Raw genomic sequence first — 16165 nt, forward strand, 5'->3', positions numbered from 1 at the left:
TCAGATCACTCCAAAGCAAATACAAATATGACTCAGTCATTGTACATGCTGGTGTGAATGACCTGAGATGTACCTCCTTGGACTACATGAAAAGAGACAGAGGAGCTCTATGATCATGTAGCCCAGGCTGGTATGACCCTGACCTTGAGCAGCATCTTACCCTCACCTAGAATGATGCCACAGTACAAAGACAAAATGATCGATTTTAACAATTGACTAAAATTTTGGTGTCATTCAAAGGGGATCCAGTGTCTGTCAGCCTGGGATGACATGCTTGACAAGCCACGTTGCCACGCTAGGGATGGCTTGCACCTGTCACCACTGGGCTTTTGGTATTGGCAAAGGCTCTTGCCATCCCCATCGTGCCTTTTTTAGGCAAGGCTCAAAAGTCAAACCCACCCCCATAGACAGCACAAGGAACAAGAAACTAAGGGTAATGCCGCTAAATGCCAGAAGTCTTAACCTCAAGATGCACGCACTTGAAGCTCTCCTCAGTATGGAGAACATCGATATCTGTGCAGTGACAGAAACCTGGTTCAAGGCTCCAGAGAGCACCCCAGCACTACCAGGCTATACCTCATATCATGCTTTTCAGCCCCAAAACCCGGAATGAACCACAAAAGGAGGGGGAGTTTCCATATTTATCAAGGATATCCACACCTCCAGGTTAGTGGCATTGCAAGAAGTATCAGAGACCATCCATGTGCAACTAACAGTGGGCAAGACTGCTTTTCAGTTTATAGCATCCTACAGACCACCCTCTCAAAGTCAGGAATCCCACTCTACTTTCCTGAAAACATTGGAGAACATGAAGATCTCTCCGAACACCATTATACTGGGCGACATCAACTACCCAAACATTGACTGGGAGCACTACTCAAGCCCCAGCACCTTAGCCCAAAGGTTCCTGGAAATTATAAACTCAAATGCTATGGAACAACTAGTCACCACTCCCACAAGAGGGGACAACATACTAGACCTGATCATTACCAACATGGGGACTCTATGCTCCACACCAGAAGTATATCCCTCATTGGTAAGATCAGACCATAAATTAATTTCACTGGATGTCCACATCCCGACCCCACCCCCAGCCCAGAAAACCACAGTGAAAAACTTCTCAAAAGCGAACTTCTCACTTCTCAAAACTGAAGTGGAATCCTTCAAGGCTCCAGGGCCAGTGGAAACTATGGCCCAAACTGCAGAATCCTATATAAACGCATTCTACGGACATCTCTAGGAATGCATGGATCATGCTATCCCAAACAAAACCAAGACCCAATCATCCAAAGGCAGGCGTCCAGTCTGGTGGACCCCTGCCATAAATAAACTGTACAACAGAAGGAGGAAGCTACTATATGATAGAGCAAAATCCCTAATAGGGAAGGCATCTCTGATCAGTACTAGCAAAAAATTACGATCCCTCATAAAATCCTCCAAGGCCAGCTTCGAGAGAAAAATTGCACAGGACACCAAAGACAATCATAAGGCTTTTTTCAGTTATGTTAGAAACCTGGGATGCAACTCCCAGACTTGTTGTGAGTTGATTCTAAATGACAAAAAATACACTGAACCCACAGACATCGCCAATATCCTGGTAGACAGGTTCAGTGCAAACTTCTCCACCCCCCAAAAGAGCAAGTATCTATCCCGGCAGAGGGCTGCCTCCCAAACATCTCTGATGCTCAGGGGAAGGATGCCCTCTCCAAAGCAAAAAACACTGCTTCCATGGGACCATATGGTGTCCCAGGTTGCGTCCTACATGAACTCCAAGAGGAACTAATCCCTCAAATAAAACAGCTATACAATCTCAGCCTCACTACAGGATATGTGCCCACAGAATGGCGTACAGCAACAGTGGTCCCACTCCACAAAGGTGGAGCCTCTACGGACCCTGGAAACTATCGCCCCATAAGCCTGACTAGCTTAGTCTGCAAGGCTATGGAGAGGATCATCATGGAGCTCATAAACGAAGACATTGGGGACCTACAGACACTAGATCCTACCCAGTTCGGCTTTGTCAAGGGCAGATCCTGCCTTTTGAACCTGGTTGACTTCTTCAAAACAGTCACCAAAGCCATAGATGAAGGGAAGGTAGTCCACACAGCCTATCTGGACCTTGCAAAGGCATTTGACACAATACCCCACCTCGGGCATCATAGATAAGCTATCCAGCTTAAATATAAACCCCTATGTCACAAGATGGGTCACAAACTGGCTCAAAGACAGAACCCACAGAGTGAGAGTTGCTGGAGCCATGTCAGACTCGAAACCAGTCACAAGTGACATCCCACAGGGTTCTGTCCTGGGACCACTCTTGTTCGGTATATACTTTTCAGAGGTACAGGCAAATGTGAGAGGACTATGGCTCACCAAGTTCGCAGACAACTGCAAACTGGGTGCCATAATCAACTCTCCAGCTGACACAAACATCCTTCAAAAGGGTCTCACAGAGACAGATAACTGGTGCCAGCGCCATGGTTTAAAGCTAAATGCCAAAAAATGTATAGTCATACCCTTTGGCAGAAACAATGTGCCCACAAATTACCACATAGGTGGAAACCCATTAAGTACAGAGAAAGTTATTAGGGACCTGGGGACCCAAGTTGATAGCAATCTCTCCTTTGAAAACCACATTGCCAAAGTGGTTAGAAAGACCTTCTACATAGCCCACCTCATCACGAAGGGTTTCACATCTAGATCAAGAGAGGTAATCGTGCCCCTTTATAAATCCCTCATCAGGCCCATCATAGAATACAATGCCCCTTTTGGGATGTACCTTACCCGACACCTGCAGCAATTCGAAAGACCCCAAAAGTATCTCACCAAGAGGATCAAGGGTCTCAAACAGATGCCATATGCTGCTCGGTTAAAAAAACTCCAGCTCTACTCAGTTGCATACTGCCTACTTCGAGGCGATCTATGCCTGACATACAAAGCTATGTCAAATATAGAATTAATGGACATGCTCCACCTCAGTAAATCTAAATCCCTTAGAGCCACATGCTCGAGGAACTTGAACCTCAGCAGAGAAATAAATAGAACTTGCTGGAGGGACAGGTTCATAATCCAGAGGCTCCCTTCGCTCTGGAATAGAATTCCAGTTCATGTGAGGCAGAGCACCTTACTGAATCTCTTCAAGAAGAATCTCGATAGGTGGATGGGGGATCGTAGGTTTGTCCCAGGGATTACTCCCATGTCACTATTAGACAGAGGCACAGTAAACTAAACCTTAAAAAGGGCACAGTATACTCAAATCAAGGGATGGCAAAAGCCATACAGAATCAGGCTAGGCTTATAATTGCCCCAGGGCAGATAGCCTAATATGAACCTATGAACCTATGCTACCCCCCCCCCCTCACAAAATCATGGTCAAATGGAGCCTCCTCCCTGCAGCCATTCCAATGTCCCATTCCTTGGTTATTTTGCCCCATTTACCATAAACACTGTAATGTGCATACTGCTTTACTTCTGCGATTATTTAGATTTCATTTGAAAGTTTTATTTTGCATTTTACAGCACAAACTCTAATACATATATGTTAAACAAAGCAATGCAGTCTCACAATGAAAATAGACTTAACATTAAAACTTCTCTGCCCTTGAAACTCACATGCATTGAAACAGCATTGAAACCAACATTCAAAGAAAATACATTTTGCCAGTGGCAGATAAATATTAACTCTGGGCTGTCTTCAAAATCATAGGCCCCTTGAACATAACATACACATATTCTTTGATACACCTTCCTGACTGTATTACATTACATTCCTTGTACGATACAGTAGAGTTGTCAGAGGGCATTTTAAATTTATTGTTTTGAACATTTTTCCGGTAATCAATGAAACAAAAGGCATACACCAATGACAAAACTGCCCAATTCAGAACATTTCCATCATAAAAAGTCTACTCAACCTTCTATAGTCCACCAGTATCACTAAAAAAATATGCACAATCTCTGAAGTAGTAAAATCCACATTAAAGAAATTTGTAACTAAAAGAGGTTGCTGCTAGCAAACAACTTTATATGTCATTGTTTCATCTACAAATAAAGTGCCTGTTGCCCTTGAAGAATAAATTGCCTTTGTTGCATGCAATAAAAAAATAAGCTAGTAATACCGCAATAGGGAATGGATAGCAAACTGATAACAGGTTCATAGTTACTAGGTATCTATGCCAAAAAGGACTGCAGCATCCACCCTCTTTACAACACAGTACAGTATCAGCAATGCATCTACCTACTGTGGGAGTAGAACCCACAGCTTTCAGCATCAAAAGCAAGTACACTATCTGTTGTGCTATTAACAATGCAAGCAGACTAAACATAAGCAGCACTAAACATTTGCTCCCCTGCAGCTCTCAGCTCCTTATAAAATCTACTCGACACTCAGCTATATCTCTGAACTTTGCAGCACAAGAAATCCGGAAAAAGCCAAAATTTATTGGGGGGGGGGACAAAAGGCCAAAAACCAGGAACACATTTTAAACATTGCTTGTATAATGTTGGAAAGTTGCTAGAATAAAATGCTCCATTACCACCATACATTTCACTGCCACGTCTTGAACCCAGGGGACCCTGTGCAAAACAGTCAGAGCAACATACCACTAAGCCAAATCAGCTGTTTTGTGAAAGAACGACTGAAACTTAAATGGCTACCATTTAGTGAATTCAGTTCTTACCATAGCACAGCTGTCAACCTCTTAACACAAAATATCTGAACAAAGCCAATATCAGGTGAATACAGCCCCCAAACATTCAGTGAATTCAGTTCTCACCATAGTTCTCAACCTCTTAGCAAAAAACAACCGGACAAAGCCAGTAATGGGGGAATATAGCCCCCAAACATATGCAGTGAATTCAGTTCTTACCATAGTTCTCAACCTTAGCACAAAACCTGGATGAAGCCAATAATGGGGGGGGGGGGGGATACAGTCCCAAAGACAGTGATACATTTCAAATATCCATCTTGTACACTTAGAAAATTGCTAGAGTAAAAGCTTTTGTTACCATGCACTTTCTGAAGAATATGAAGTCTGATGATATTCAAATGTGTCATTTTTTTAACATTTGTTAACCAGGAAAGTCTGACTTGGGGAAAAAAAAGCTAATTTTTAGCAGAGGCCCAGGGAGAAACAAACACTCTAGACAGCCAAGAATCAAACCAGAAAACACGTAGCTGTCAGGCAACAATACTACCACTGTTTTTTACAAATGGTGGTGGGTAGGGAATTAAGGCTCTTACCACTTGGCCCCAAGGGACAGGGTTCAAGCCTTATTCTCTACCCACCACCATGTAGCACCTGGGGCATACACACACACACACACACACACACACACACACACACACACACACACACACACACTCTCTTTTTTACTGAGCTTGACATTAACAGGAAGCTCTTAACAGTCATAATTGCCTCATATAGTGACTCCACAGCAGAACACACACACTTTTACTGAGCTTGACATTAACAGGAAGCTCTTAACAGTCATAATTGCCTCATACAGTTACTCCACAGCAGAGCACAAGCTACTTCAAACCCTTGTTATGTTGCGTCTATTTCTCTTTCTATAAGCTTGTATTGTAATAATATCCCTTCTGTATCAAACAAGAATAAGAATCTTATTCAGCTTAAGGTTAAGAGAGCAAGGAATGTAGCTTATTCAATTCCAGCTTATTGCATTTTTGCCCCAGTGTGACAAAAGCTAATCCTGGACTGTTTCCTTTACCTATCTGCAGCTTCTTCTGTTCTGTCACTCTTTGCTCAAATTTGATACCTACCTTCATTCTTGGTACTTCCTGTACCTTCTTTAAACTTGGTTATATTCACTTAGCTTAACATGATATAAGAACCAAAATCACACAAAATATTTTATTCTTCTTAGGACTGAAAAAGAAAATTCTGTAATGCTGCATGTCAATACATGACCTGATACTCAAAAGGTATTCAAACCAAGCTAGTAAACAAATAAGCTATATTGTTTAGTATTCACTGCACATCTGAGTAGTGCTTTCTTCAAAACAGTCCATTTTTTTCCTAACATGCATATATACTACAAGCAGCAGAGTAGGGCAATGTATTCTGCACTGTAACATAAATAAAACATTAAAAGCTTCAAAAGAAAGTACTACACACTTACAGAAATATCTACAAGCCTTTCATCTTACAATGAAAAGAAATTAGGTTATTTTCTGTAACTGAAACAGAAATGTCCTCCTGTTACAATACTGTCCTGTTGATTAAAGTAGTTATTTAAGACAACATGCTGGTCAAATTTTCATATATGTTTTCTGAGGCTTTTGAAATGAAGTATATCTAAAATTTAAGATGAGAATGTCACTACAAAACTATGGTTGCTCCTGTAGAAATTTATATGCAGTCTGTTCTTATGCCCTTTTTTCAAATGAAAGAAATACATTTCTTGTTTCTTGTTTTCAAAATATGTATACAGTATATGTAATATGGCTTGGCATCGCACTTGATGGAACATCAAATCCAGCAATGATGAAAAGAAAATACTAAAAATCACAGTGCCAAAAACCTGCAATAACAAACTCCCAGATTTGCCCCATCAGTACGCATGTTAGTGCTTGTTTTGGGGTCTGGAGCAATATGGAATTTTGGAAGATGATTTTTGCAATAGTGTTTTTTTGGCAATGTAATTTTTTTGTGATTTTTCTTGGTATTGCTGGATTTGAAGCTCTATCTTTCGAGCTTGTGACAGACAGCGAACAATATGAACATATATTTGTGTTTGTGTGTGTCTGTGTGTGTGTGTGCGCATGCACAAACAGACACATACACACCCACACACAGCACACCCACACACAACACACACACAACACACACACACACACACACACACACACACACACACACACACACACACACACACACACACACACACACACACTTACTCTGAAAGTGTCCCATCTTCCGCTGCTTCTCCCGCCATAATCCATCCGCTTTCAGTTCTCGCCAGGGTCCCATTTTCCTCTTGCAAACCCCAAAACCGTCCGTCCATGTGAGTTCCCGCAAAACTTGAAAATATGCGATGATGTCAGCACGCCACACCATTCTTCTTAAAGAAGAACGCATGATGTCAGCATGGACTTCTTTCTTTTTAAAGAAGAATGTCCAAAAAAAAAACAACTTTTTTTTTAAATTATAACATTAGTCAGCCGATTCCAGGGGGGTGAAAGCAAGTGCACCCCCTTGCACCTGCCTGCGGGTGCCCTTGTATATATATACACACACATATATATATATATATATACATATATATATATATATATATATATATATATATATGTGTGTGTGTGTGTGTGTGTGTGTGTGTGTGTGTGTGTGTGTGCTCTGTTTACCATATTGTTAGGATACATCACCACTGTCCCCCATCTGATTTCACAAGCCATCTAACAAACCTGTCAGGAAATGTCCAAGCCCTTTCCAATACTGACACGCTGTTTGCCATCCTCCACTGCTGTATCTGAATGACTAACCATATGACTTCATCTGGGGCCACCTGTAGCATAACAATGGCTCAGAAAGACCACAGTTGTTGTCTGTCTTTCAGCTTTTCCTGGTTATGGGTCACCACAGCAGAACTCTGGTCCGCTAATGATTGACAGTAGATTTTTATGGTGCCAAGTTGCCAGCCCGACACCCACTCATGCATGTCTTTCGAATGCCACTCAACTGCGGGGAGGACATGCAGACTCCACACAGAAGGCACTCCAGCCGAGAATCAAACAGGAGAGCCTCTTGCTGTGAGGCAACAACAATTTGCAGGAGCTCATCCAGAAAGCCATACACCTACAAGTTTACTAAGAATTTTGACATTGTTTAAGAGCCTGCAGTAATGACATCTGACCTTAATATTGTAGGAGCTCTGCTAGAAGGCCCTACACATACAAGTTTACTGAGAATTTTGTCATTATTTAAGAGCCTGTGGTTACTACATCTGGCCTTGATATTGCAGGTCTCTGCCACAAGGCCGTACACCTACAAGTTTACTGAGAATATCATTGTTTAATGTAAGCATATTTATCATGAAGAACCTTGGTGCGTATTGACTTTAATCAGTTGCATTCATGCCTGCTCTGTGATTGAAAGTCTCTGTGAAATAGTACGAGCAATGTAAGGACCTTTTACTAAGTTGGCTACTGTTCCCTTTAGCTTGACCAGTAAACCGTACTGCATATGTCAGTTATTTAGTCTCAGGAAATCACAGACAACCTGTTTTACTTGCATCTGTTTGTTAGTTGCTTTGTTCTGGCTATAATCTGATTGCTGTCAGTTATAAATTGACCCACGGGTGGAAAGCCTGCTCAGTTTCACTTTGCTCCCTTACTCCCAATTCCCCCGCCCCTCTTACTCTAATATTATACTCCCTACATACCCATTTCAATTGTGACTCTTATTCCAAAACCATCCACAAATGACCTTACTACTTCCATACATACACTGCTCTTTCTTGTTTCTTACTTCCCTATCTATTTAAATTTTAGCCCCATTCGCATCTATCTTTCTCCCTCCTATACTGCTTTGCACTATATCCATTTATAATCACAACCCCCCAACAGTACCTATCTATTCCAAATTGCATCTTTTTCCAAAATAAACCCTCATTTCTTCTAATTCTGACTACATCATTATACTCTAGCCTTTAATACCCCTCTATTCCTTACATTTCAGAGAAGATAACAGGATAACCTACATCTCTTCTTTTATAGAAAATACTTCTCTTCTATCCTCTTCCAGCTTTCAGAATCCACCATCACTAAATCTCCTACTGTCCTGCAATTTCTTGTTTCCTTCATTGCTGCTCCCCCACTACCTGACATCTATAAAATACAGATCCCTGTACTTGATTATGCTAGTCTTCAGCTTATCCTCTATTCTTCTCCTCCTACTGTGCCATCTGTCATCCTGCCATGACTCAATAATACATTGTAACATTTCCCATCTCTGTCCCAACCACCTATCCATACATCCTCTTTACACTGTACACACATTGCACCAATCCTACTTAATATTGCTCCTCACCTTTATTCCAAATATAGACTGATTATTTGCACATCAACTCAAACCAAAACAAAATTAAATGTAAGAATCATCTGCAAAAAACAAGTATGCATAATTCTGCAATATACTAAAATTCTTCTAGGAGGATATATACAACCTAATCCTGGCCCCACCTATCACACTGACACAAAGATAATTCTCTCCCACACACTTCTGTAACCCAGCAACCACCAGTCCCCGACCTTGGTGATCTGAATTTTGCTGCAATAAATGTTAGAAGTATAAGAAATAAGACTGCTGAACTACATCCCTGGATTACCCAACATAAGCCTGATGTTCCTTCTGTAACTGAAATTGGCTTAAACCCAGCATAAACAACTCCAAAGTTATACCTCCTGGCTATAATATTATCCGTAATGACCACATAAAGAGGAAAGGTGGTGGTATTGCTTTAATATTTCCCAACACCTACCACATTTCCCCTTACAGCAAACCAACACCAAAATTCAGTTCAGCAGAGCTTCTTATTGCTTTCCTCAAAATAAACAGTTATAAACAAATTTGTATTACTGTCCTTTATATCCCTCCTGGTGACAATACAGCTATACTGGAAGATATCCTACATTGGATAGCCATAACACTTCCATAAGAAAAAATATTACTAGGTGATGTGAATGTCAGTTGGTTGGACATAAACACTTAACTTCCTTACATCTAGCATGAGCTTGTATGGTTTCATACAACTAATTAATAGCCTTAAACATTAGAGCAAGACATCAAATTCTCTATTAGACTGGATCTCAGTATCAGACCCTAGCAAATACTTCACCACAGGTACAATGCCAGACTCTGTCAGTGATCATCTCCCAATCTGTATGACTAGACATCCCACACATCCAGTTAAACAACATATTTATATTACAACATGTAACCTTTCCAAGTTTAACCCAGAAATGTTTTTTATTACATTATCATCTATTAACTGGAACTTCCTAAAAATCCTCCCCTTAGACAATGCTGTAATTGAATTTGTTACAACTTTTCTAAATATCCTAAATAGCTTTGTACCTCCTAGAAGGAAGAGACTAAAAACAAATAATGAAATTTGGCTATTGAAAAAGAGTAGAATGTTAATGCAGGATAGAGAAAAGGCATGGAAAGAATGGAAAAGTATAAAACACCTCAATATCTTGAAGACTTTGGAATGCTTTGCAATCATACTAAAAAACAAATAGACAAAAAACTATACTATAACAATTTTCAGAATAATACTAATCAGAACCCTAAAAAATTTTGGACAACCCTTAAAGAAATCTTACATCCTGTTCAAAACTTCAACCCAAGCATCTCTATTGATTACTGGGTCTATATTACGATATTGAAAGCTGAGATCAGTGAACACTTGTTCACCGACCAATAAACAGTGAAATGTCATTTCCACGAATAGCCACTGCAGTGAATTTTTTCCTAGGGAAAAATCGCTTGGCCATCATCTTGGATTTGCCCTTTTCCTCACTGTAGTGCGATCTCATAGTCGATATATTTAGTTAGGGGTTGGGGAAAAGTCCCCACTTTGTTAGGTTTGTAATGCTGTGTCATTTCTGCTTGGCCAAGCAATATTCTTCCCCTAGGAAAAAATTTGCTGTAGTGGCCATTCACGGAAATGACATTTCACTGTTTATTGGTCAACGAACAGGTGTTAGCTGACCTGAGCTTTCAATGTCGTAATATAGACCCTTGGTAATTCACCACCCGATGCTGCAATATAGTTCAACTCTTATTTTATAGATAGTATAGCATCTCTAACCAAGGATGCCTCAACATCTAATCCCAACCCTGCCCAACAGCCACATATCATTCACCACATCCACTTTTTCCTTCAAACCTGTGCCTACATCCTAAATAAAATTACTCTTAAATAAACTTAAACCATGCTCTTCCTCAGCTTATGACCTTCTGAGTGAGTACCTAAAAATATCAGCCAGTAGAATTGCCTAGCTTGTCTCAAGCCTTATAAATAGGTCAATTCAGGAATCCCACATTCCCCCTGTCTGGAAAACATCACATATTATTCCTCTACACAAAGGAGAAAATCCAACAGATATTAATAACTTTAGATATAAAGCAAGCTTATCTACCCTCACCAAAATACTTGAAAAATGTATTCAAAAACAATTGCTGGACTGTCTCCTGCAGGAAGAACTCCTATCCCGTACACAATGTGGCTTCTGTCCTTCCCATAGTGCTAGTACTGCTCTTCTAACCTATATAGATACTGTCAATAAAATCGAAATAATGGCAAACTTGTCTTTTCAATATTTATAGACTTGTCTAAAGCTTTTGACACAATTTGTAACCTCAAACTTCTACTTCAAATGTCCTCAGAAAAGCTACCTGTCCAATAGGTTTCAGTCAGTAAAATGGCACTCCACTCTGTCTTCTTACCTCCCAGTCACCACCAGATTACCACAAGGCTCTAATCGTGTTCTCCTTCTCTTTGAACTTTTCATCAATACCCTCTATATATCCACACAAAACGCCACCCACAACACTATACGTAGATGATTCCACTCTCCTTTGCATATCTGACAACATTTAACACCTCTAAAAAATTACTCAGGAAGCTTTAACAGCCACTGAAACATAGCTTTGTTACTGACAAATCATATTCAACCCAAGAAAGACCAAACTACTTCTTTCCCCCAAATCCCTCTCTCATGAAATAACAAAATTTAAAGTCCTCTCTCCTGATAATACAACCACTGAAGTCACTTCTCATAGCAAACTATAAGGGTGATTGTGGATGATAATCTTACATTCAACCTGCATGTACAAAATTGTATAAGAAAAACTCATCAAAAACTAGGGATGCTTTACTGAGCCGAAAACTTTCTCACCAACACAACTAAAACTGCATTTGCCACTACTTATCTCCTCCCCATCCCCACACTTCTTCATGATGCTCCCATCCTTACTAACCTCAAGGTTTCACAAAAATTAAAACTTGAACAAAACAATGCTATAACAAAGCTGATAAATTTGCAGCACATACCCCTTTCAGAACCCACCAATGTATAGCTCTGAAAAGTCTAAATTGGTTAGGACTGCCACATTAATTAACATATACACAACTTCTTACCACCTATAAAATTATCCAACATCCACCCGCCTGTCCAGCACTAAAAAACATTCTACACAACTATGTTCCCACTTGGTCACTGAGATCCAGTGACCAAAAACTTTTGTCTATAAACCTAGCAAATTTGTTGGGCATTGTCTGTACTCGTACAAGGTTGCTAAGGTCTGGAACTCTTTACCTGTATCCATTGGGTCTATACCCTCCTTCCCATCTTTCAAAATCACTCTAACACTTCTTAGCTAATATCTGGCTTTGTTCTTGCTCACAACCAGGATAAACTATATCCCTAAATGTGAACAAGTACCTTTTCATTCCTTATTATTTCTCCTTACTCTGCCTTCTTAACTTACTTCCGTACTGCTATCTAATTCTCTTCCTTGGCTTTCTCTCTAAATATACCATAAGCCTGTTTTTCCCTCACTTTATACTGCAATTCCTGTTTGTATTAGACTAACTTACCTATTTCTCTACAAACTTTCTACAGTTACTCTAAATATTTAATGATTGCTATATACCTTGTATCGATTCTTTACCAATGTTTTTATACTATGTCTAATTTCTAGTAACTATTTAAACTGCAGATATTTTTGTTTTATGTTTGAAGATTGTAAAATTATTGTTCTTAAATTGTTTTGTAATAATTTGGTGCTTTTGTCTCTGGGCCTCCACTGAAAATGGGCTTTTACCCAGTTGGAGTTTCCCAGTAATCAAATGTCAATAAATAAATAAAGCTCACAAACACTAAGCATGTTTGATTAATACTTCATCAGAGTGTAAAAATATGTTTGTGTCAGAGCCCGTGTTTAATCGGTTTCTGTTAATTTATTTTACTCTTTAAATAAGTACTGAATAGGAAAGCTCAGTGTTTGTGAATTTCAGCTACCTGATTTCCTGTATGAGTGTTTTGTTTTCTGTGTGGTTGACATTTGTCAGACTCAGATTGACTTCATTTGAGTTGCTTTAACTCTTCTACATTACACATACCTGTTTAGAAACATTCTCATACACTACACTGGCTTCAAAGTTAAAGGTGTGCAAGTGACATTATCCCTCCATAGCTTTTAATGGTCCCTGATCTTGTTTTACATTTTGCTCTGTTCTTTGTAAAATGTTTAATTTCTAGTAAATCACTGAATATTACAGTTAGTCGATAATGCCTGTTATTAGAGTTTCATACTAATTATTAAAAAAAAATCACATTGATGCAAAACCTGTTCTATTAACTTTTGAAGTGCATTAAAATAGTATTTAAATAATATTGTCCTTGATTTTGGGCTTTTGTCTTCCTCATTTTTTGACTTTGTCCAGAATTCTTGAGCAAAGAAGTTGAGAAGTATGCCCACCAACCAATGCATTATAATCAGTCCTTAGAAAAGTCTTTGTGTTTCCATCAAGGACTTGTGGCCGGAAGTGTTGCCTAATTAATTAGATAATTATAATTAATTAGCTAATTAGAAGATGTGGTAATTCTAATTCTAATTAACTAGGTATTTTGAACTAATTCTAATTAAAATGTCTTAATTAGAAGCTTAATTAGACAATATCTTACAATCAAAATAAAATTGCATAACAAGTTTCTGTTATGTATTTACCAGTGATTAAAATATAGTAATCTAACAGTGTATTAACTTACCGTCTTACCGTAGCAGCAACCCATTCCAGTTTCAGTTCTGAATCACACTTCATCTAGTTACTTACATCATGTGTAACTTCCGTCTTCCAGTTCCAGTTTACTGTTTAGTTTGATTGTAAACATGGCAGACGTTGTTCAAGAAATACTGGATAATGTCGCAACTTTTTTGACTGATTTTGTTAAGCTAAATGTTATAAACAATAATAAAATGCAAATTCCTGGAGCGTGTAAGGCTAGAAAGAAAATAATTACTGGTGAGTGGAAGCCAACAAGGGCGACTTCTAATTCTGTAGGTCACTCAAAGCTGTGTAATCCTGGCAAATACAGCATTTATGAGGCAGAAAGAAATATAAAAAGGAAGATCCCACAACAGGATCTGGATGGTATTTGTTCTCTGACTAAATATTTTTGTCCATCATCACAAAGCATTTCTAGTGACAGAGTCGATGATGCTGTCATCAGATTTGTCAACCTAGATACACTTCCTTTGAATCTGGTCAAAAAAGATGGATTTTGTTTTCTAATGAGTGTTGTACAACCACTTTATCATATTCCAACCAGAGCAAAGTTTATCATGCAAGTTCACAACTAGTGCAGACAGGTGATAAAAACAATTGAGAAGATGATGAATGATTCTCAGTATTGCTGTGCCCAAGCCAATATATGGTCCAGTCGGTGTATGCATGATTACTTCAGAGTAAGCTTGTCATTCATACACAAGCAGAAGATGGGAACCTGATTGTTGAGCATGAAGAGGTTTACAGGCTCACATATGGCAGAAGACATTTCCATAATTTATTAATCTGTTATGAAACAATTCACAAGTCAGATGACAGTTGTTGGAATAGTCCCAGATAATGCTGCCAACATGGTGAAGGCATTCCTGAAGCCTGTCGATGTGATAGATGCAGATGAAGAGGAGGAAAGTCATAAAGATGAAGCAGGAGAAGAGGTGGAACATGTTCCAGTTGATTGGAAACGACTTGAAGGAGAGGGTAGCAGTCCAGTACCTGTGCAGTACGTGTGCATGGCATATACTTTGCAGCTGGTACTTCACTTTGGACTTGCTGATATCTCACCAAAAATAAACAATGTCATGGCTAAATGTGATAGTTTCATGTCAGCTCTTCATAAGTCATGCTGAGCTATGGAGTTGTTAGAGGCAGAAGCATTGATCCGAATTCCATCCTCGAACAGTACACAATGAAACAGTAAACTGTCAATGATTTTGGCAGTTGTTAAGATCCAATCACAACATGAAGAAATCCATCAGCAGGTTTGCAATATTCTGCCATCTAGAATTACTCTCACACCAAATGACTTTGCTGCACTACGAGAAATGGAGTAGCTGTTAAGTCACTTTGAAGTGGCTACTGTTCACCTGCAATCTGAAGTTGTTGTGACAAGTAATCAGATTCTACTGACAATAGTTGGCTTGAAGAAACACATTGAGAAGATTGAACTTCAGTCAAGTCTGGTCTCTTGGCATCGTTGAGCAACAGATGTGATTATCAGTTTTACCAGGCACATTGCCTGATCGCCACAGCTGTGGATCCATGATTAATACTGAGGTGGACAACAGATCTAGGTGACAGCAATGCAGCACAATAGGCATTATTGACTGAGATGAAAGTACTAAGTCAATTATATAAACATCGATTACCTGCAGATGAAGAAGTTGCCTGTGCACTAATACCACAGCAACTACCATCAGCTTCACACCCAGACATTCTGTTTTCGTACATGATGGAAAATAGCAGCACACCAACAAATAGCACTGAATCACAACTGGGATCATATTTGTCATCACTATGCAGCAGTTTGGTGCCGCTAGTCTACTGGAGTGAAACTGTGTGCCAAGAATCATTTCCAGCCTTATACAAGTAGTATCTTAAGCACCACTGTATACCTGCTACTTCAGCAAACATTGAAAGGGTTTTCAGTGCTGCTGGCTACATTGCTTCAGCTAGGTGAAGTAAACTTAGTGATACATCACTGGAGTTGCTTGTCATTGCCAACTGCAACAGAGACCAGTTGATAAACATTACTATTGGATGATTTTACTATTTTATGGTTTTAAATATGTTTTACTGTGCAGTTGACTATTTAGCTAAACACGTGCTTAGAGATACTGCTTAACGTTTATGATTTGGCATTGACTACATTGTTTTCAAGTTGAACACTTGGAATGATAAATTGCAAGTTAAGACAATCGGCAGTTGTTGTTTGTCTTTTCGGCTTTTCCCAGTAAGGAGTCGCCACAGCGGAACTCCGGTCAGCTAATGATTGGCAGCAGATTTTTATGGTGCCGAGTTGCCAGCCCGATGCCCAACCTTCAGCAAAGGCATGCCCATTCACGCATGT

General features: G+C 39.5%; 1 protein-coding gene across 1 annotated transcript in view; it reads right to left on the reverse strand.

Moving 5' to 3' along the window:
• Nucleotides 1-16165, reverse strand: part of LOC122810570 — a 945872-nt gene that overhangs the window by 293910 nt on the left and 635797 nt on the right. Inside the window, exon 18 of the mRNA XM_044082150.1 lies at nucleotides 6920-7121. Coding sequence (XP_043938085.1) covers nucleotides 6920-7121 — 202 coding nt within the window. The remainder of the gene's footprint in view (nucleotides 1-6919; nucleotides 7122-16165) is intronic.

This window comes from Protopterus annectens, chromosome 9.part0 (assembly GCF_019279795.1).
Source record: "Protopterus annectens isolate FY-2018-M chromosome 9.part0, PAN1.0, whole genome shotgun sequence".
In the NCBI taxonomy this organism is placed as follows: domain Eukaryota; kingdom Metazoa; phylum Chordata; order Ceratodontiformes; family Protopteridae; genus Protopterus; species Protopterus annectens.